We start from the raw sequence: 23,124 nt of genomic DNA, 5'->3' as shown, positions 1-23,124 counted from the left end.
TCGCAGGGATCATTACCTGCGCTGCGCAGCCGGAAAACTTTTCAACTAGCAAACAGCCATTCCATTTTCACTGACAGAAATAACCGTAGGAGTAAAGTAAAGAAGGACACTCCGCTATGGATGAAGATTATGATGTTATCGTTCTCGGTACCGGCTTAACGGTGAGAAAATGGACAAAGAAATAGTACGAACTTCCAATAGTCGAAGCGTGATCATGCATGACATGTCACAGTTAGGTGTGTAGGCTAATCTGTAGGCTAAATGTCATGGCTAACTAGTGCTAAATTAGCTTGCTTTCTCTTTTGTTAGATATTCATTTTAAGTTATTTTCAGAAATGTGTCTGCTTTGTTTTTCAGTAGTGTTATTTGTGTGTGGTGTTACTTTTCACAGTCTGCAACAAGTGACAGCTCACGTACAAATAACTAGTATTTCCTGTTATTTTCAACTAGAGTAAAATCACAGATAGAACAATGAGACAGATATTTCACAGGATGTATAAATGTGAAGCATCCGCTTGGCGTTTCCACTCACTACCAAATATGGTAGTGAGAGGAAGCCCACTGGCGGCAGTGGGAGGAGAGGGATTTTGGCCGACATTCTGCAAATTCTTATCGACAAAACATTTGATCTCAATACAGTTTTCCGTAGCCAAAACTAAAATATGCTATGAACAGAGTGGACCAAGGTTTGTAGACTTTACCCTTTTGTGAACGTTTTAAAAAGTATTGTTGTTTAGAAGTAATGCAAAGGCGGAATTAGCTATTGCAAACGCGCCCTTCACAGAATAGGCGTTCCCTAACGGAAATATGCAAATGATGCTAGAACGCGCAAATAGGATTTCGCTCACACGTGCCTGGCGCTTCGCCCCTCCTTCCTTGTTCTGCCCACTATGACTCACGTTTTCACATTGGAAACGACAGGCTGTGGTCTATCTTGGTTTAGTTATAAAAAATCTTTGGTAAAATGTAGCTAACGTTGGCTACACTAGCTAGCTACCAGTAGCCAGTTTAGCTAGTTGTGGTGTTAAGCTGTTATACTGTTTACATTGTTCTTTAAACATCTGTCTAAAACATAAAATACCACTTTTTATACATCTAGTTTTGTGTAACTAACTTACCTATCTGACTTCTATCTATTTATTTCCAAAGGAATGCATTCTGTCTGGCATTATGTCAGTGAAGGGGAAGAAGGTGCTTCATATGGACAGGAACTCGTACTATGGAGCAGAGAGCGCTTCCATCACACCACTGGAAGACGTAAGCGAAGGCACACAAGATGACCATTTTCATGCTATCATGCCTGTCCTGTTTTCTTTTAGTCAATCCTTAACTAGGCCAGCACAGTAATTGGCTCAACTCAGATCAGTAGTGTGGAAAGGGTATTAACCTGGGCTGTATTCATTATTCAAATTCCGTTGCAAAACGTTTCATCCTTTGCCAAACGTTTTGCAATGCAAACCGTTTACCATTTACTCTAGAACCCAATCGGAACCAAACGGGGAGGGACCTACCTGAATTTGTCCAATAGAAACTTGTTTCCGTTGCAAAACATTTTTCAGTTTGTAGTAAACCAAATGTTTTGTAACGGAATCCAACTAATGAATACACACCAGTGGTTCTAAAACAGCCCACATCATGTGGTGCTATCACACAAATATAGAGTTACATGTTATATTGTCTATGCTGTCACACAAATATAGAGTTACATGTTATATTGTCTATGTTGTCACACAAATATAGAGCTACATGTTCTATTATCTATGTTGTCACACAAATATAGAGTTACATGTTATAGGTCTTCCCTGTGGCTCAGTTGGTAGAGCATGGTGTTTGCAACGCCAGCATGGTGTGTGCAACGCCAGGGTTGTGGGTTCGATTCCCACGGGGGGCCAGTACAAAAAAAAAAAAAATGCATGAAATGAAATGTATGCATTCACTACTGTAAGTCGCTCTGGATTAGAGCGTCTGCTAAATGACTAAAATGTAATGTAAATGTAACATGTTCTATTATCTATGTTGTCACACAGACATAGAGTAAGTAACATGCTATGTTATCTATGCTGTCACATCTCATTATTATTGTTGAGGCACAGCTGAGTTTGAGCTACTCAAACTGACAGCACTGTTTTACTGTCAAAGAAATTAAGTAATCAAATCAAAGTTTATTTGTCACGTGCGCCGAATACAACAGGTGTAGACCTTACAGTGAAAGGCTTACTTACAGGCTCTAACCAATAGTGCAAAAAAAGTTATTAGGTGAACAATAGGTAGGTAAAGAAATAAAAACAACAAGTAATAAAAAAGTAATAACAAATAAAATGTTTAATCATTCCTGTTTTGTTTTTTTCTTGTGTCACCCCAGTTGTACAAGCGCTTCAGCCTTCCAGGTAAACCTCCGGAGTCCATGGGAAGAGGTCGGGACTGGAGCGTGGACCTCATCCCAAAGTTCCTGATGGCCAATGGTAGGAAAGCAATATGGCATTCTAGATATAATACTGAGTGCAGGGTTGTGTTTATTAGCCAACACACAGGGGAGGGACTGGAACAGGAAGGGACTGGAACAGGAAGGGACTGGAACAGGAAGGGACTGGAACAGGGAGGGACTGGAACAGGGAGGGACTGGAACAGGGAGGGACTGGAACAGGAAGGGACTGGAACAGGGAGGGACTGGGACTGGAACAGGGAGGGACTGGGACTGGAACAGGAAGGGACTGGAACAGGAAGGGACTGGAACAGGGAGGGACTGGAACAGGGAGGGACTGGAACAGGGAGGGACTGGAACAGGGAGGGACTGGAACAAATGGAACAGGGAGGGACTGGAACAGGAAGGGACTAACTGGACTTGTCCAATAAGAAATGTTTTCTGTTGCATGCCCTAATGACCAGGTCTCTTTTCCTCTCGGCTCTACCCAGGTCAGCTGGTGAGGATGTTGCTGATCACTCAGGTGACCCGTTACCTGGACTTCAAGGTGATCGAGGGCAGCTTCGTCTACAAGAAGGGAGCCATCTACAAAGTGCCTGTCACTGAGACAGAGGCACTGGCCTCCAGTGAGTGTATATACACTAAGTGTACAAAACATTAAGAACACCTGCTCTTTCCATGACCGACTGGCCAGGTGACAGCTAAGATCCCTTCTTGATGTCACTTGTTAAATCCACTTCAATCAGTGTAAATGAAGGGGAGGAGACAGGTTAAAGAAGTATTTTTAAGTCTTGAGACAATTGAGACATGGATTGTCTATGTGTGCCATTCAGAGGGTGAATGGGCAAGACAAACGTTTTAAGTGCCTTTGAACGGGGTATGGTAGTAGGTGCCATGCGTACCGATTTGTGTCAAGAACTGCAACGCTACTGGGTTTTTCACGCTCAGCAGTTTCCTATGTGTATCAAGAATCGTTCACGACCCAAAGAACATCCAGCCAACTTGACACAACTGTGGTCAACATGTTCTGAGCACAATAGCGGGGGGTGCAGCGCAATATTTGGAAGGTGTTCTTAATGTTTTGTACATTCAGTGTATATCAATGGGATTCTCAGATGCTTATTCCTATAATATTATGCCATTAAGCACAAAGAAACTTACAGTACAGTGAGTGCATACATTTGTTGGTATGTATATGCTATCTTCTCAGTTGATTATTTGTGGATGACCTATGCTCCCCAAGGAGAGAAAGTTAAGTCTAGTAAGTTGTATTCTATTAACTTATGCTATAGCTATACCACTTAACCAAAACTATTATCCCAAGCGACTTACAGTATTTCTGAGCGCATCCATTTTTTTTGTATGTGTATGCGACCCCCACAGGAATTAAATCCACAATTGAACCCACAACCACACAGGACCACATTCTTAGTCTCATTTCAGACAACAGCAGCTTTTTCTATTTCTGTCTGACTGACTTTTCTGACACCTCAGGTTTGATGGGGATTTTCGAGAAGAGGCGGTTTAGGAACTTCTTGATCTTCGTTGCCAACTACGACTTGAACGATCCCAAAACCATGGAGGGTGTCGACCCCAACAAGTCGACGATGCGTGACCTGTACAAGAAGTTCAGCCTGGGCCAGGATGTGATGGACTTCACTGGTCACGCCCTCGCTCTCTACAGGACAGACGAGTAAGTCTGAAATAGGACAAATATAAGCACCAACATTATTATTATTATAATAATAATACAATTATATGGAATTGGGTGCCATTTCTATATATACTATATGTGTGGATGTTTCTTGTGTATCAGCGTTACTATACATGTGGATGTTTCTTGAGGTTTTATTTAGTATTTTTATTTAGTATTATTTATTGTGAGAGCTCGGGTAAGTACGATTTTTGTCTTCTACACTGTTAGAAACTTGCATGATGGGAATTAGTAGGATGGACGACTGTCCACTGTGTTCAGGCAGGTACAAATAATTCAAGGGGTGGCAAATATAAAATATGTAACATCTATAAGCATTTTTGATGGCTTATTCATGAACATTTTAACAAAGTAACCGTGTTACAATCTAGTATTTGTGTGATCTCTCAGCTACCTGGATCAGCCCTGCATCAACACTATCAATAGGATCAAACTATACAGTGAGTCTCTGGCCAGATACGGCAAGAGTCCTTACCTCTACCCTCTCTACGGCCTGGGGGAGCTGCCACAAGGCTTTGCCAGGTAAGATGACTTTGTCCCCGCCCTGCTATTATGTAATTGTTCCTGATTAATCAAGAATTCCTGCTTTTCTGATGCTATCGTTTTCAGTACATACTAGAGCTGAAGTTAACCTACTCCCAAACCAATATCCTACTGATTTCAGTTGTTCTGATCGTATAAATAAAATCTCATTCTAGTTCTGTGGTTCTGATCACATCCCTGATTTGACTGTTTTTAGCCTTTTGCTTAACTAACCCATCCCATACTCCACTATTCACCAGTGTCTTTGACTTGACTTCTCTCCCTCTAGGTTGAGCGCTATCTATGGTGGGACCTACATGCTGAACAAGCCCATAGAGGAGATTGTTATGGAGAATGGAAAGGTGGTGGGGGTCAAGTCAGAGGGAGAGGTGAGTTTTTGTCACATTTTTGCCTCATGTTATAATTAAGCAATAAGACCTGAGGGGGTGTGATATATGGCCAATATACCACGGCTAAGGACTGTTCTTATGCATTACGCAACTCGGAGTGCCTGGATACAGCCCTTAGCCGTGGTATATTGGCCACATATCACAAACCCCCGAGGTGCCTTATTGCTATTATAAACTGGTTACAGACTTAATTAGAGCAGTACAAATATCTTTGGGATTAATACCCGTGGTATAGGGTCTGATATATTTTTGGTCATGTAGTGTATGCGTACACCTGCTCGTCGGCATTAATATGGAGTTGGTCCCCCTTTGATGCAATAACAGCCTCCACTCTTTTGGGAAGGCTTTCCACTAGATGTTGGAACATTGCTGCGGGGACTTGCTTACATTCAGCCACGAGCATTAGTGTGGTCGGGCACTGATGTTGGGCAATTAGTCCTGGCTCACAGTCGGCGTTCCAATTCATCCCGAAGGTGTTCGATGGGGTTGAGGTAAGGGCTCTGTACAGGCCAGTTCTTCCACACCGATCTCGACAAACCATTTCTGTATGGACGTCGCTTTGTGCATGGGGGCATTGTCATGCTGAAACATGAAAGTGCCTTCCCCAAACTGTTGCCACAACGGTGGAAGCACAGAATCATCTAGAATGCTGTAGCGTTAAGATTTCCTTTCACTGTAACTAAGGGGTCTAGTCCAAACCATGAAAAACAGCCCCAGACCATTATTCCTCCTCCACCAAAATGTACAGTTGGCACTATGCTTTCAGACAGGTAGCGTTCTCCTGGCATCCGCCAAACCCAGATTTGTCCGTCGGACTGCCAGATGGTGAAGGGTGATTCATCACTCCAGAGAACGTGTTTCCACTGCTCCAGAGTCCAATGGCGGTGCGCTTTACACCACTCTAGCCGATGCTTGGCATTGTGCATGGTGATCTTAGGCTTGTGTGCTAATGCTCGGCCATGGAAATTTTATTCATGAAGCTTCCGACAAACAGTTTGGAACTCGGTAGTGAGTGTTGCAACCGAGGACAGCGGTCCCGTTCTGTGAGCTTGTGTGGCCTACCACTTTGCGGCTGAGCCGTTGTTGCTCCTAGATGTTTCCACTTCACAATAACAGCACTTACAGTTGACTGCGGCAGCTCTAGCAGGGCAGAAATATGACGAACTGACTTGTTGGAAAGGTGGCATCCTATGATGGTGGCACGTTGAAAGTGACGGAGCTCTTCAGTAAGGCCGTTCTACTGCCAATGTTTGGCTATGGAGATTGCATGGCTGTGTGCTCAATTTTATATACCTGTCAGCAACAAGTGTGGCAGAAATAGCCGAATCCACAAATTTGAAGGGGGTCCAGATACTTTTGGCTGATAGCTGTGGTACACTATATATACAATCAGCATTCAGGGCTCGAACCACCCAGTTTATAATTATTGTTTTATCAAATTGATTTATAAAGCCCTTCTTACATCAGCTGATATCTCAAAGTGCTGTACAGAAACCCAGCCTAAAACCCCAAACAGCAAGCAATGCAGGTGTAGAAGCACGGTGGCAAGGAAAAACTCCCTAGAAAGGCCAAAACCTAGGAAGAAACCTAGAGAGGAACCAGGCTATGAGGGGTGGCCAGTCCTCTTCTAGCTGTGCCGGGTGGAGATTATAACAGAACATGGCCAAGATGTTCAAATGTTCATAAATGACCAGCATTGTCAAATAATAATCACAGTAGTTGTCGAGGGTGCAACAGGTCAGCACCTCAAGAGTAAATGTCAGTTGGCTTTTCATAGCCGATCATTGAGAGTATCTCTACCGCTCCTGCTGTCTCTAGAGAGTTGAAAACAGCAGGTCTGGGACAGGTAGCACGTCCGGAGAACAGGTCAGGGTTCCATAGCCGCAGGCAGAACAGTTGAAACTGGAGCAGCAGCACGGCCAGGTGGACTGGGGACAGCAAGGAGTCATCATGCCAGGTAGTCCTGAGGCAAGGTCCTAGGGCTCAGGTCCTCCGAGAGAAAGGGAGAATTAGAGCGAGCATACTTAAATTCCTCATGGTGAATGTCTTTTGACAGTGTATACAACTGACAAAATTTGAATGGTTCCAGATGGCGGTTCGCTAACTCTTACATGGTGCCGACAGAGATGGTCGCTTCGCGTTCTTAGGAAACTATGCAGTATTTTGTTTTTTGATGTATTATTTCTTACACTGTTACCCCAGGAAATCTTAAGACTTATTACATACAGCTGGGGAGAACTATTGGATTTAAGAACAACGTCAACTTACCAACATTACGACCAGGAATACGGCTTTCCCGAAGCGGATCCTCTGTTTGGACCACCACCCAGGACAATGGATCGGATCCCAGTAGGCGACCCAAAACAACGGTGCCGCAGAAGGGGCAGACGGAGCGGTCTTCTGGTCAGGCTCCGTAGACAGGCACATCGCTCACTGCTCCCGAGTATACTACTCACCAATGTCCAGTCTCTTGACAACAAGGTAGACTAAATTCGAGCAAGGGTTGCCTTCCAGAGAGACATCAGAGATTGTAACATTTTCTGTTTCACTGAAACATGGCTCACTTGGGATACGTAATCAGAGTCGGTACAGCCACCCGGTTTCTTCACGCATCGCAGCGACAGAAACAAACATCTCTCTGGTAAGAAGAAGGGCGGGGGTGTATGCCTTATGATTTACGAGTCGTGGTGTGATCATAACAACGTACAGGAACTCAAGTCCTTGTTCACCTGACCTAGAATTCCTTCCAATCAAATGCCGACCGCATTATCTACCAAGAGAATTATCTTCGATTATAATTACAGTCGTGTATATCCCCCCCCCCCATCCCCCAAGCAGACACCTTGACGGCCCTGAAAGAACTTCATTGGACTCTATGTAAACTGGAAACCACATATCCCGAGGCTGCATTTATTGTAGCTGGGGATTTTAACAAAGCTAATCTGAAAACAAGGCTCCCTAAATTTTATCAGCATATCGAATGCGCGACCCGGGTTGGCAGCATTCTGGATCATTGTTATTCTAACTTCTGCGACGCATACAAAGCCCTCCCTCGCCCTCCTTTTGGCAAATCTGACCACGACTCCATTTTGTTGCTCCCAGCCTATAGACAGAAACTAAAACAGGAAACGCCCATGCTTAGGTCTGTTCAACACTGGTCCGACCAATCTGATTCCACGCTTCAAGATTGCTTCGATCACATGGACTGGGATATGTTCTGGATAGCCTCAGACAACAACATTGATGAATACGCTGATTCGGTGAGCAAGTTTATTATCGAGTGCATTGCTGATGTTGTACCAACGGTGACTATTAAAACCTTCCCCAACCAGAAACTGTGGATTGATGGCAGCATTCGCGCAAAACTGAAAGCGCCAACCACTGCTTTTAATCAAGGCGACCGGAAACATGACCGAATACCAACAGTGTAGCTATTCCCTCCGCAAGGCAATCAAACAAGCTAAGCGTCAGTATAGAGACAAAGTAGAGTCACAACTCAACGGCTCAGACACAAGACGTATGTGGCAGGGTCTACAGTCAATCACGGATTACAAAAAGAAAACCAGCCCCGTCACGGACACCGAAGTCTTGCTCCCAGACAAAGTAAACAACTGCTTTGCTCGTTTTGAGGACAATACAGTGCCGCTGACTGGCCCGCTACCAAAACCTGGGGCTCCTCCACCGCAGCCAATGTGAGTAAAACATTTAAACGTGTTAACCCTCGCAAGGCTGCCAGCCCAGACGGCATCCCTAGCCGCATCCTCAGAGCATGCGCAGACCAGCTGGCTGGTGTGTTTACGGACATATTCAATCAATCCCTATCCTAGTCTGCTGTTCCCACATGCTTCAAGAGGGCCACCATTGTTCCTGTTCCCAAGAAAGCTAAGGTAACTGAGCTAAACGACTATCGCCCCATAGCACTCCCTTCTGTCATCATGAAGTGCCCTACCTGACACCCTAGACCCACTCCAATTTGCTTACCGCCCCAATAGGTCCACAGACGACACAATCGCAATCACACTACCTTAACCCCTCTGGACAAGAGGAATATCTATGTAAGAATGCTGTTCATCGATTACAGCTCAACATTTAACACCATAGCACCCTCCAATCTCGTCATTAAGCTCAAGACCCTGGGTCTCGACCCCGCCCTGTGCAACTGGGTCCTGGACTTTCTGACGGGCCGCGCCCAGGTGGTGAGGGTAGGAAACAACATCTCCACCCCGCTGATCCTCAACACTGGGGCCCCACAAGGGTGCGTTCTCAGCCCTCTCCTGTACTCCCTGTTCACCCACGCCTCCAACTCAATCATCAAGTTTTCAGACGATACTACAGTGGTAGGCTTGATTACCAACAACGACGAGGCGGCCTACAGGGAGGAGGTGAGAGCCCTCAGAGTGTGGTGTCACACTCAATGTCAACAAAACAAAGGAGATGATCGTGGACTTCAGGAAACAGCAGAGGGAGCACCCCCCTATCCACATCGACGGGACAGTAGTGGAGAAAGTGGAAAGTTTATTTTTATTAAAAAAAAAAATATTTTTTTAATTCTCCCTCGGCGTACACATCACAGACAAACTGAAATGGTCCACCCACACAGAGAGCGTGATGAAGAAGGCGCAACAGCGCCTCTTCAACCTCAGGAGGCTGAAGAAATTTGTCTTGTCACTGAAAACACTCACAAACTTTTACAGTTGCACAATCGAGAGCATCTTGTCGGGCTGTATCACCGCCTGGTACGGCAACTGCTCCGTCCACAACCGTAAGGCTCTCCAGAGGGTAGTGATGTCTGCACAACGCATCACCGGGGGCAAACTACTTGCCCTCCAGGACACCTACAGCACTCGATGTCACAGGAAGGCCAAAAAGATCATCAAGGACAACAACCACCCGAGCCACTGTCTGTAGCCACTTTAATAATTAAAAATTGGATGTAATAAATGTATCATTAGTCACTTTAAACAATGCCACTTTATATAATGTTTACATACCCTACATTACTCATCTCATATGTATATACAGTACTCTATACCATCTACTGCATCTTGCCTATGCCGCACGGCCATCGCTCATCCATATATTTATATGTACATATTCTTATTAATTCCTTTACACTTGTGTGTATAAGGTAGTTGTTGTGAAATTGTTATATTACTTGTTAGATATTACTACACGGTCGGAACTAGAAGCACAAACATTTCGCTACACTCACATTAACATCTGCTAACCATGTGTATGTGACCAATAAAATTTGATTTGATTAACTCTGAACCTATCCTAACCCACCCTCACCTGAATTATAAACCCTAAACACTACCATCTCTCCTTTCCTCTCCAGATAGCCCGCTGTAAGCAGCTGATCTGTGACCCCAGCTACATCATGGACAGAGTCAGCAAGGTCGGCCAAGTGGTCCGTATCATCTGTGTCATGAGCCACCCCATCAAGAACACCGGCGACGTCAACTCCTGCCAGATCATCATCCCTCAGATCCAGGTCAACAGGAAACATGGTGAGACCCCTGGATACCAGGGTACCTAGCCTACATAAGGACTTCGTAACACATTTATAACCCATACATACCACATTCATAAGCAGTACATGAGCATTTCATCAATTCATGTGTGTGTGAAATGAAGTTGCCACTAGTTGTGACTTTTTTGAATGGCATCGCCTGTGTTCATTCGGCACCAGACGGAAGAAAACAGAAACAGGGAGGGTCTACCTGGAAGACACGCAGATGTTTTTGCTTTTTTTTTTTCTGTTTTCAAAACGTTTTGCTACTTTTTACACCCTACTGAACACAAGGCAGTGGAGCTTAATTGAGGGTGTATGAGATGTCACTGGTCTCTTGTGCTTTTTTGTGGCAGACATCTACGTGTGTATGATCTCCTCGGCCCACAACGTGGCAGCGCAGGGCAAGTACGTTGCCATCGCCAGCAGTGTAGTGGAGACTAACGACCCAGAGAAGGAACTCAAGCCAGCCCTGGATCTCCTGGAGCCCATTGAACAGAAGTAGGCTTTTGATTCTATGTTGCTATACTGTACTGTACTCTACTATAAGATACACTGTTATACTACTGTACTGTTACTCTAGTGTCTAGTAAAGGGTCTTCACTGACATTGTCAACCTATCCCTGACCCGGTCTGTGATACCAACTTGTTTTGAGTAGACCACTATAGTCCATGTGTCCAAGAACGCCAAGGTAACCTACCTAAATGACTATCGCCCTGTAACACTCATATATACAGTAAGAATATGTACAGTTGAAGTCGGAAGTTTACATACACCTTAGCCAAATACATTTAAACATTTTTTTTCAGAATTCCTGACATTTAATCCTAGTAAAAATTCCTTGTTTTAGGTCAGTTAGGATCACCACTTTATTTTAAGAATGTGAAATGTCCGAATAATAGTAGAGAGAGTGATTTATTTCAGCTTTTATTTCTTTCATCACATTCCCAGTGGGTCAGAAGTTTACATACACTCAATTAGTATTTGGTAGCATTGCCTTTTAAATTGTTTAACTTGGGTCAAACATTTTGGGTAGCCTTCCACAAGCTTCCCACATAAAGTTGGGTGAATTTTGGCCCATTCCTCCTGACAGGGCTGATGTAACTGAGTCAGGTTTGTAGGCCTCCTTGCTCGCACACAGTTAGGGTTCTGCCCACAAATTTTCTATAGGATTGAGGTCAGCTCCCTGCCATCCAGGACCTTTATACCAGGCGGTGTCAGAGGAACGCCCCCAAAATGTTCACACTCCAGTCACCCAAGCCATAGACCGTAATCTCTGCTACCGCACGGCAACTGGTACCAGTGCACCAAGTCTGGAAACAACTGCTTAATAAGACAACTAAATAGCTACCGTAATTTCCGGACTATTAAGCGCACCTGAATATAAGCCGCACCCGCTGAATTAAAAAAAATATATATTATTTTGAACATAAATAAGCCGCACATGTCTATAAGCCGCAGGTGCCTACCGGTACATTGAAACAAATTAACTTTACACAGGCTTTAACGAAACATGGCTTGTAACAAAAATAAATAGGCTTTAACGAAACATGGCTTGTAACAAAAATAAAATAGGCTTTAACGAAACACGGCTTGTAACAAAAATAAAATGGGCTTTAACGAAGCACGGCTTGAACAAAAATAAATAGGCTTTAACAAAACACGGCTTGTAACAAAAATAAAATAGGCTTTAACGAAGCACGGCTTGTAACAAAAAATAAAAAATTAGCAGTAAACAGTAGCCTACCAAGAAAGTCATTGGTCACTATCTTCCTCCTCCTGTGCACTGAAACCATCTCCTTCGGTGTCGGAGTTGAATAGCCTCAGAATTGCTTTATCCAATATTGGATCGTTTTCATTGTCGCTCTCGTCACTTTCATCCGGAGGCAAATCCCCCGCTGAGCCCTCTTCAACACGCAGCAGTCCAGCCTTTCGAAACCCGTTGATGATAGTGGATTTTTTGACAATGCTCCACGCTGTCAGGACCCACAAATTTGAAAGCGGGAAAAATCCATATATTAGCCGCGTCATTGTTTAAGCCGCGAAGTTCAAAGCCTGGGAAAAAAGTTGCGGCTTATAGTCCGGAATTTATGGTAATCAAATGTCTAAATGGACATTTTATTTTTTTACTAATTATTGCACTGACTCTAAGCACACATACTGGACTCTACCCACACACTCGCACCAACACACACATACTGGACTCTACCCAGACACTCGCACCAACACACACATACTGGACTCTACCCACACACTCGCACCATCACACACATACTGGACTCTACCCACACACTCGCACCAACACACACATACTGGACTCTACCCAGACACTCGCACCAACACACACATACTGGACTCTACCCACACACTCGCACCATCACACACATACTGGACTCTACCCACACACTCGCACCAACACACACATACTGGACTCTACCCACACACTCGCACCATCACACACATACTGGACTCTACCCACACACTCGCACCAACACACACATACTGGACTCTACCCACACACTCGCACCATCACACACATACTGGACTCTACCCAGACACTCGCACCAACACACACATACTGGACTCTACCCAGACACTCGCACCAACACACACAAACTGGACTCTACCCACACACTCGCACCAACACACACATACTGGACTCTACCCACACACTCGCACCAACACACACATACTGGACTCTACCCAGACACTCGCACCAACACACACATACTGGACTCTACCCACACACTCGCACCATCACACACATACTGGACTCTACCCACACACTCGCACCAACACACACATACTGGACTCTACCCACACACTCGCACCATCACACACATACTGGACTCTACCCACACACTCGCACCAACACACACATACTGGACTCTACCCACACACTCGCACCAACACACACATACTGGACTCTACCCACACACTCGCACCATCACACACATACTGGACTCTACCCACACACTCGCACCATCACACACATACTGGACTCTACCCAGACACTCGCACCAACACACACATACTGGACTCTACCCACACACTCGCACCATCACACACATACTGGACTCTACCCACACACTCGCACCAACACACACATACTGGACTCTACCCACACACTCGCACCATCACACACATACTGGACTCTACCCAGACACTCGCACCAACACACACATACTGGACTCTACCCACACACTCGCACCAACACACACATACTGGACTCTACCCACACACTCGCACCAACACACACATACTGGACTCTACCCACACACTCGCACCAACACACACATACTGGACTCTACCCAGACACTCGCACCATCACACACATACTGGACTCTACCCACACACTCGCACCATCACACACATACTGGACTCTACCCAGACACTCGCACCATCACACACATACTGGACTCTACCCACACACTCGCACCATCACACACATACTGGACTCTACCCACACACTCGCACCAACACACACATACTGGACTCTACCCACACACTCGCACCAACACACACATACTGGACTCTACCCACACACTCGCACCATCACACACATACTGGACTCTACCCACACCCTCGCACCAACACACACATACTGAAAGTATTCATACCCTTTTACTTATTCCACATCTTGTTGTTACAGCCTGAATTCTAAATAGATTCGTTTTTTTTACCCATCTAGACACAATACCCCATGATGATAAAGTGAAAACATACTTTTAGAAATGTTTGCAAATTTATTGAACATGAAATATAGATATCTAATTTACTTAAGTATTCATGCCCCTGAGTCAGTACTTTTTGTATAATAACTTTTGGCAGCGATTACAGCTTTATGGGTAAGTCTCTAAGAGCTTTCCACACCTCGATTGTGAAAAATGTGGCAGTTCTTTTTTTTATTTTTCAAAATTCTTCAAGCTCTTTCAAATTAGTTGAATTTATCTCCCAGTATCTGGTGGAAAGCATACTGAACCAGATTTTGCCAGTGCTTAGCTTCCATTCTGTTTACTTGTTATATCCTGAAACTCCCTAGTCCTTAATGATTACAAGCATATCCATAACAAGATTCATCAGCCACTATGCTTGAAAATATGGAGAGTGATACTCAGTAATGTGTTGTATTGGATTTGCCCCAAACACAACTTTTTGTCCTGAATACAAAGTGTTAACTGCTTTGCCACATTTTTTGCCAATACTGCATCCTGTTTGCCTTGTTGCAAACAGGATGCATGTTTTGGAATAGTTTTATCCTGTACACGCTTCCTTTTGACTCTGTAATTTAGATTAGTATTGTGGAGTAACTACCCTGTTGATCCATCCTCAGTTATCTCCTGTCACAGCCATTAAACTCTAACTGTTTTAAAGTCACCCCCCCCCAGCAACTGAGTTAGGAAGGATGCCTGTATCGGTGTAGTGGTTGGGTGTATTAATACACATAAACATTTTTTTGCCCATTTAGCAATAGGTGCCCTTTGTGAGGCGTTGGAAAATCTCCCTGGTCTTTGTGGTTTAATCTGTGTTTGAAATTCACTGCTCGACTGAGGGACTTTACAATTATGTGTGGGGTACATTCAAAAGGTCCATGCAACTTATAATGTGACTTGTTAAGCAAATGTTTACTCCCGAATTTATTTAGGCATGCCATAACAAAGGGGTGGAATAATTATTCACTCAATACATTTCAGCTTTTCATTTTTTCATTTGTTAAAATTTCAAAAAACATAATTCCACTTTGACATAATGGGGTATTGTGTGTAGGCTAGTGACCCAAAATATCTACATTTGAATCTATTGTAAATTTGGCCTGTAAACACAACAAAATGTTGAAAAAGTCAAGGGGTGTGAATACTTTCTGAAGGCACTGTAAATATTTTGTCTTGCCCATTCCCCCTCTTAATGGCACACAGTCAATTGTCTGCAGGCTTAAAAATCCTTATTTAACAGGTCTCCTCCCCTTCATCTACACTGATTTGAAGTGGATTTAACAAATTACATCAATAAGTGATCAAATCTTTCACCTGGATTCACCTGGTCAGTTCATGGAAAGTGCAGGTGTTCCTAATGTTTTGTACACTGTGTGTATTGATCTATCTAGGGCCCGTAAGTAACCATTTCAGTCATCACGTTTCCATCCGCAGTTTTTATGCGAATAAAGTCATACCGTATTATAAATGCCGACCGGTCATTTATTCATTCGACATGGTAGAAACGTTTTGTGTCTTTATAATTAAATTAGCGAGAAATGGCAGTTGGAAATGCCTTTATGTGCAAATATTACTATAATAACCATCATATCGAAGTAAACTTCACGCGATAATATGGTGTTTGGTATTCCCATTACGACTCGGGAAACCATGTAGTTTATTAGGTTTACAGATGATATAAATGATGATCTTCACAGGGGGGGTGAAAGTGATCTTGATTATTTTTTCCAATAAATATCGAAGGTCTTATTCTGGTGACCTGATGATCGATGCTTGACTTTTGACAAATAAACATATTGTCGCTCATCCATCAGCCTACCTGCACTGTATTTGCGAGCTGTTGGCTGGCTACCAAGACCATAGTACTGTAGGTATATTTGCTATTTGTGATAAAACTACAAGTAGAGTTGAACATGTGATGAAAACATATTGAACTTGACATTTTTATACGGTAAATGAAAATGTAGAGCCACTGAACACGCCGATTGGCACGTTTTTCTGTTGCTCATTAGAACAATTTGTATTTCAGTCATGGAGGTGTGTTTCCTGAACGATTTCAACGTTAGGTTAATGATGTTTGTCCCCCATGAGACACTAGATGTGGAAGCCAATTTAACTTCCGCAAAATCCACAGAATGAATCTAAGATAACTGAAGAAATCAGTAATGTTGATGTTTTTGCCAAATATGTTTAGTTGTGCAATTTTACATCAAACGTATGTGTCTGGTGCAATAAGAAAATGTGCGACGTGTTGTATTATATAAACAAAATCAGAGCTGCTGGGTAGGTCTGTCCCACTGAACAAGTCCGTTTGGTGGAAATACCACTGTTGGAAAATGCTAATATTTTATTTATGCAGATCTTTGAATATTCGCATGAAAATCTGTCACCGATTGGATGGAAACGCAGCTACTGTTAGTCTACACCTGTTGTTTACGAAGCATGTGACAAATACAATTCGGTTTTTGGTTTACTACTGTAACTATTATACTGTTATGTAAGGGATAATCATCAGGGGCTATGCAGTGTAAGGAAAAGTGTGTTTCCAGAGTTGCATTGATGTCCGTAAAACGCATATAAAATGTGAAGTAGCTAGTTAGCTAGCTAGCAAGTTTACTAGATAGCTACAGCGGTTACCATGGTAACTAAATAGACTTACTAGTTTAGCTAACCAAACCATCAGTCCTAGCTTGCTATTATGAAAGTCGAATTTAACAAAAACAATATTTTCAATTCCACTTTTACTTCCAAAAGCAGCTCAAACAAAATATGTAAAAAAAAAATAAAAAAATAAATGAACTATTGAATTGTACTGTGGGCTATTTAAGTGATAATGCCCGAGAAGCCAGTGTTTGGAGGATTTATATATCCGGCTTCGAGGGCATTATCACTTTTATGCAACGGGTTACCAACATATTCAAATAATGATTTACATACAGTACCAGTCAAATGTTGGGACACACCTACTCATTCAAGGGTTTTTCTTTATTTATATTATTTTCTACATTGTAGAATAATAGTGAAGACATCAAAACTATGAAGTAACACATATGGAATCATGTAGTAACCAAAAAAGTGTTAAACAAATCAAAATATATTTTAGATTCATCAAAGTAGCCACCCTTTGCCTGATGACAGCTTTGCACATTCTTGGCATTGTCTTCACTATTATTCTACAATGTAGAAAATAGTAAAAATAAAGAAAAACCCTGGAATGAGTAGGTGTCAACTTTGAACTAATACTGTATTTTCATAAAAGACGTTATTGTGATGAATTCCACAAGATATAGTCCAGACACAAATCTAGGGTTGCAACCCAAGCCGGCTGACCCAGTCGTTCAGTCTTTTTGTTCTGCATCTATGGACACAGCCTATGGAACACTGTTTGGGTCTTGTCAAAAAAGATACACATCAAATAAGATTGTTGACCAATCAGGAGCTGAATATGACTACACGTCACATAATAATTTTACGTAGTTATTACACATTGATTACACAATCACTCGTATTTCATATGTCACAACGATTCATCGATACGTATGCTATGATGCTAGTAAAGTTCTCGCGCACATACAGTGCTGGTCATTTAAAAAAAAAAAAAAAAGGTAGCTAGCTCATGGATGCAAACAATGTTCTTCCCCAAAAACATAGAAACATATTTCAGTAGCTATAGTTAGTATGCTATCTATATAGCTAGGTGTCATCATCTAAAATAACCCTAATTTACAAGACAGTTCTTATTTGATTAATGGTGGAGAACATTAGTGTTATGTTATTGCGGGACTGAAACAACTAGTGTAACAGTGTAGGTTCCGTCCCTCTCTTCGCCCCAACCCGGGCTCGAACCAGGAACCCTTGCACACATCAACAACTGACACCCCACGAAGCATCGTTACCCATCGCGCCACAAAAGCCGCGGCTCTTGCAACACAAGGGGAAACCCTACTTCAGGTCTCAGAGCGAGTAACGTCACTGATTGAAACGCTATTAGCGCGCACCACCGCTAACTAACTAGCCATTTCACATCGGTTACACCAGCCACATTTATCGTCAGCCTATGTGTATTGAACACTATTCCTGAGGAAAAACAATACTGCGTGGATGTTTTGGAGTCTGATAACTCTGAGGAGTATGTTGGTTAAAAAAAAAATATTGGGTATTGAGAAGACTGATACCATTTCATTGATCCCCAATCCTTAGGTAAAGCTGTACAGTGCAATATGAATGTCAATACACACAATAGGCTGACTCACAGTCCTGCAATAAGAGCTACAACGCTAATATTTGCTTAAACTCTTCACATGTGTGTTCTGTGGGTGTTACAGAGTAGACTCACATTCCAACCTTGTTTAACATTATCAAGTCTAAATATGGCATAATTTCACTAATTTCTAACCTTCTTTTGCATCACTTTCAAATAGGTACTTTTATTTTGAAGTTCCACTATTGTGCCTAATCCTTATTGTGGCGGAGCTTCACAACACATAACCCGGTCAGGTCGAGCCTCTCTAGCCAGATGAAGCAAAATGGCTGCTTATCATGTTAGCTTTGGGATACAGGGTTAAGTAGCTGGCTAGCTAGTTACATTTCAATAGGCTAACAACAAGTGACTACCTTGCTAATACTTACTCACAATGATTCCTAAATCATTGCTAAGAATAATTAAAATGACTGCAGTTTCTACTGGTCATTGTTTTCAGGCTGGTTGTATTGGTGTTAGCTAGGTACCAAGCTATAGCTAGCTACCCAAGAATTTGCATTACCAACGTGGTATTGTAAACACATCGTTCGTAACCGGTGTGTTTGCTGACTTTTTTTGTACAGCATTGACAGTGGCGCTTGGCTTGCATATGCAAATTCAGTACACACAACGTTCAATAATATAACGGTGTTATTTGACGTGTCAAATTAAAAGCTTATTTCACTTTTTTGACACGCAAAGACCCAAACTGCGTTCAATAGCAACCCAGTCATTCATTATACATTTTCCATTGCTATACTGCTAGATAGCCAACTATGGCTAACTTAGTCACGTCAAAAAGTGCAGCCAGAATAACAGCAAAGTAACCGCATTTGTTAAAGCTGTTTTCTAGTGACATTTATTTAAATGCATCCATAACAATGAGCTAATGAGGTGCGATTTCGCCTGGCTTAGAAAATGTGCTCACTCGTCAGAACACTGGTCTTTCAGAGGAGCTAGCCAACAACACAGCTAACACAATCACTTCAAACTGACGCTGGAAAGACTGCAAACTAGCTGCACTTCGTTTCGTTGTAACTTTTTTCAATTAACATTTATTTGTATATATCCATAAAAATAAGGCCAGCTGATTCATGATTTGACTGGCTGAAAAACGCTGCATGAGTTCATTACTATGGGACAGCTGGAGATCAAATTTGAATATTGAAACAATGTTGCAAATGTCGGAGAGACAGACAGCAATGTTTATACAAATCTCTGCTGTTGAAGACTGTTGGTCTAAAAGAAATGTGAGATAATGTCTGATGTTTTTTATAGTGGAGATCAAGTTGATAAATTGCTTGGCTGGGCTGATGACAGTGGATTGTGCAGTCAGATGGAACAGAGTAAATGGGCATTTTAATGTCATAGATTTAGCCGGTGGTAACTTGTGGAATATACACCGGCTGGAATGCGGTTTAAACCAATCAGCATTCAGGATTAGACCCACCCGTTGTATAAAGGAAATTATAAACTGGGTGGTTCGAGCCCTGAATGCTGATTGGCTGACAACCATGGTATATCAGACCATATACCACGGGTACGACAAAACATTTTTACTACTCTTAATTACATTGGTAAACTGTTTATAATAGCAGTAAGGCACCTTGGGGGTTTGTGGTATATGGCCAATATACCACGGCTAAGGGCTGTGTCCAGGCACTCCGCATTACGTCGTGACTAAGAACAGCCCTTAGCCCCGTGGTATATTGGCCATATACCACACCACCTCGGGCCTTGTTGCTTAAATAATGCATGCTCTAGAATGCCCTTCAAGCCAATGAGAAACAAGCATTCAACAATGCCATGGTATGAACTGTTATACTACTAGCACAGGGGCTCACACCACTGGAACACAATGCTGTAAATATCATTTTCACACTACTGAGATGTACTGCACTGGCCTGGTAACGTATCCTCCATTCGTTGATGTTTCCTGACCATGTTCAAACCTTCTCTCCTCACAGGTTTGTGAGCATCAGTGATCAATATGCACCAACTGACATGGGAAAAGACAGCCAGGTGAGTGAATTAGTCCTAATCCTCATGTTGGCCTGCATTTTATTTATTAATTTTTTTTAAATACATGGTCAAAATGTATCTATCCCTTCTATGCTTCTGGGATATCTATGCAGATATTTATTTCACGTACGTATGACGCAACGACCCACTTTGAGACCACCTGTGACGACATCAAGGACATCTACGAGCGTGCGATGGGCACTGAGTTTGACTTTGCAGAGATGGAGCGCACAAAGAATGACATCTTTGGAGACGCAGGTGATCAGTGATAGTATAACCAACGTGTTTGTGTCCAGACAACTCCAAATCTTAACAAACTGGTTTATAATCCAAATGTATTGTTGGAATCTGTATCTATGACCCTTTAAAACAATGGAAATACATTTGTAGAAAAAGAAGAATGAAATATTTTACTAATAAGCGAACAATTTGTGGTGGCTGCGTTTTGTAGGCTAATTTGTTTGACAGTTGGTTAAAAACATGCAATGATCACATTGCGTGACATCATGAAGGTTTCTTCACTTTCTGACAAATGTGAATGTCGCCAAATAATTCGTTTTATTCGGGTTTATACGTAGACAATATAAATGTGATATAAATTGTATTTTTTACATAAGGCACTATTCTGTGTTGGTGAAATAAAGATGTATTTTATCTGGAATGGAGAAAAGAACCATGGTCACTTTCTTTTTTTGTTGCATGTTGAAAAGAAAAGATGAGGAACAGTACTTCAATTTCTTTATATCGCAAAAGTACAATAAATGTCTTTACAAACATACATATAAATACACAATTGATGAAATATAATGCCTGAAGCAGATGTTAATCTATACACAATCTAGCTGTTATAAAAAAAAATATGAATAAATAAATACATGGAACTGAAGGCAATTTACACAAAAGGAACCAAAACGTTGATCTAAGTAAATGTTTTTAGCCTTGATATAAACATTATATCTTTTTTTTGTATTATTACACTACAATGATTTAGATCTGGGTTAGATCGTCAGTATGTATTAAACTTCTGAGAGAACTCCCAAGAATTCCCTAAAAAGTAGATTTTGGAATACAAATGCTTATTTCTTAAAGGGGCCTCCCCCTTCCGAGTGGTTCCTCTCGAGGTTTGAAGGTTTCCTTAGAGTATTTCTTTGCTCATTGGCCTCTTGGTCAGGTTAATTTAAATCACTTTGACAACTAAAAAAAGGGCTTTATAAATAGAATGTTATTGCATTTTGATGTACTGAGGACTTCTGTGGACAGCTTCCCCATCAGCTTAAGAAATAGTGCATGTGTCACTCTCAGAAATCAGCAGGAAAGAGTTAATATTCATTGTGAAGATCCCATGTTTTGCAAACGCTTTGTCTGCCGTTGTGTCTGCAAAATAAATAAAGAATTATGTCAGAAACAAGCTTTCTTGCGACTAAGAATCCTCATGCACATTGAACAAAAATATAAATGCAACATGCAAAGTGTTGGTCCCATGATTCATGAGCTGAAATAAAACATCCCCGAAATTTCCTATATGCACAAAAAGCTTATTTCTCAAAAATGTTGTAAAAAATTATAATTTACATCCCTGTTAGTGAGCATTTCTCCTTTGCCAAGATAATCCATCTACCTAACAGGTGTGGCATATCAAGAAGCTGATTAAACAGCATGATCATTACACAGGTGCACCTTGTTCTGTGGACAATAAAAGGCCACTCTGAAATGTGCAGCTTTGTCATACAACACAATGCCAGATGTCTCAAGTTGAGGGAGCGTGCAATTGGCATGCTGACTGCAGGAATGTCCATTAGAGGTGTTGCCAGATAATTGAATGTTAATTTCTCTACCATAAGCCGCCTCAATCTTGTTTTTTAAAGAATTTGGCAGTACGTCCAACCTGCCTCACAACTGCAGACCACGTGTATGGCTTTGTGTGGGCGAGCGGTTTGCTGATGTCAACATTGTAAACAGAGTGCCCCATGGTGGAGTTATGGTAGGGCAGGCATAATCTATGGACAATGAACACAACTGCATTTTATCAATGGAAATTTGAATGCAGAGACAACGTGACAAGATCCTGAGGCCCATTGTCGCCATCACCTTATATTTCAGCATGATAATGCACTGCCTCATGTCGCAAGGATCTGTACACAATTCTTGGAAGCTGAAAATGTCTCAGTTCTTCCATGGCCTGCATACTCACCAGACATGTCACCCATTAAGTATGTTTGGGATGCTCTGGGATCAACGTGTACGACAGCGTGTTTCAGGTCTCGCCAATATACAGCAACTTTCCACAGCCATTGAAGAGGAGTGGGACAACATTCCACAATCAACAGCCTGATCAACTCTATGCGGAGGAGATGTGTCGCACTGCATGAGGCAAATGGTGGTCACACCAGATACTGACTGTTTTTTTAATCCACGCCCCTAATCCCCCCCCACCGTTTTTTTAAAGGTATCTGTGACCAACAGATGCAAATCTGTATTCCCAGTTGTGATATCTAGCCTAATTAATGTATTTCAACTGACTCAGTAAAATCTTAGAAATTGTGTTTTTATATTTTTGTTCAGTATATT

General features: G+C 42.2%; 2 protein-coding genes across 5 annotated transcripts in view; one reads left to right on the top strand and one right to left on the bottom strand.

The window, feature by feature from the left end:
- Nucleotides 1–5: 5 nt before the first annotated feature.
- LOC115197644 (rab GDP dissociation inhibitor beta) lies at nt 6–21,221 on the top strand. The gene is made up of 11 exons (XM_029759368.1): nt 6–161; nt 1,150–1,257; nt 2,363–2,462; nt 2,914–3,048; nt 3,917–4,115; nt 4,527–4,658; nt 4,948–5,047; nt 10,407–10,578; nt 10,937–11,081; nt 20,502–20,556; nt 20,670–21,221. The coding sequence occupies exons 1-11, from the start codon at nt 117–119 to the stop codon at nt 20,823–20,825; spliced, it is 1,347 nt and encodes a 448-aa protein (XP_029615228.1). The 5' UTR covers nt 6–116; the 3' UTR covers nt 20,826–21,221.
- A 60-nt stretch (nt 21,222–21,281) lies between these two features.
- The window catches only part of LOC115197642 (uncharacterized), a 29,270-nt gene continuing 27,427 nt past the window's right edge, over nt 21,282–23,124 (bottom strand). For all 4 annotated transcript variants that reach the window (XM_029759364.1, XM_029759363.1, XM_029759365.1 and 1 more), the window contains one exon: nt 21,282–21,930. In XM_029759364.1, coding sequence (XP_029615224.1) covers nt 21,830–21,930 — 101 coding nt within the window. In that variant the 3' untranslated portion in view covers nt 21,282–21,829. The remainder of the gene's footprint in view (nt 21,931–23,124) is intronic.

The sequence above is a fragment of the Salmo trutta genome, chromosome 7 (assembly GCF_901001165.1).
Source record: "Salmo trutta chromosome 7, fSalTru1.1, whole genome shotgun sequence".
In the NCBI taxonomy this organism is placed as follows: Eukaryota; Metazoa; Chordata; class Actinopteri; order Salmoniformes; family Salmonidae; genus Salmo; species Salmo trutta.
The sequence above is the reverse complement of the archived record's forward strand: the minus strand, read 5'-3'. Positions and strand labels throughout refer to the sequence as shown.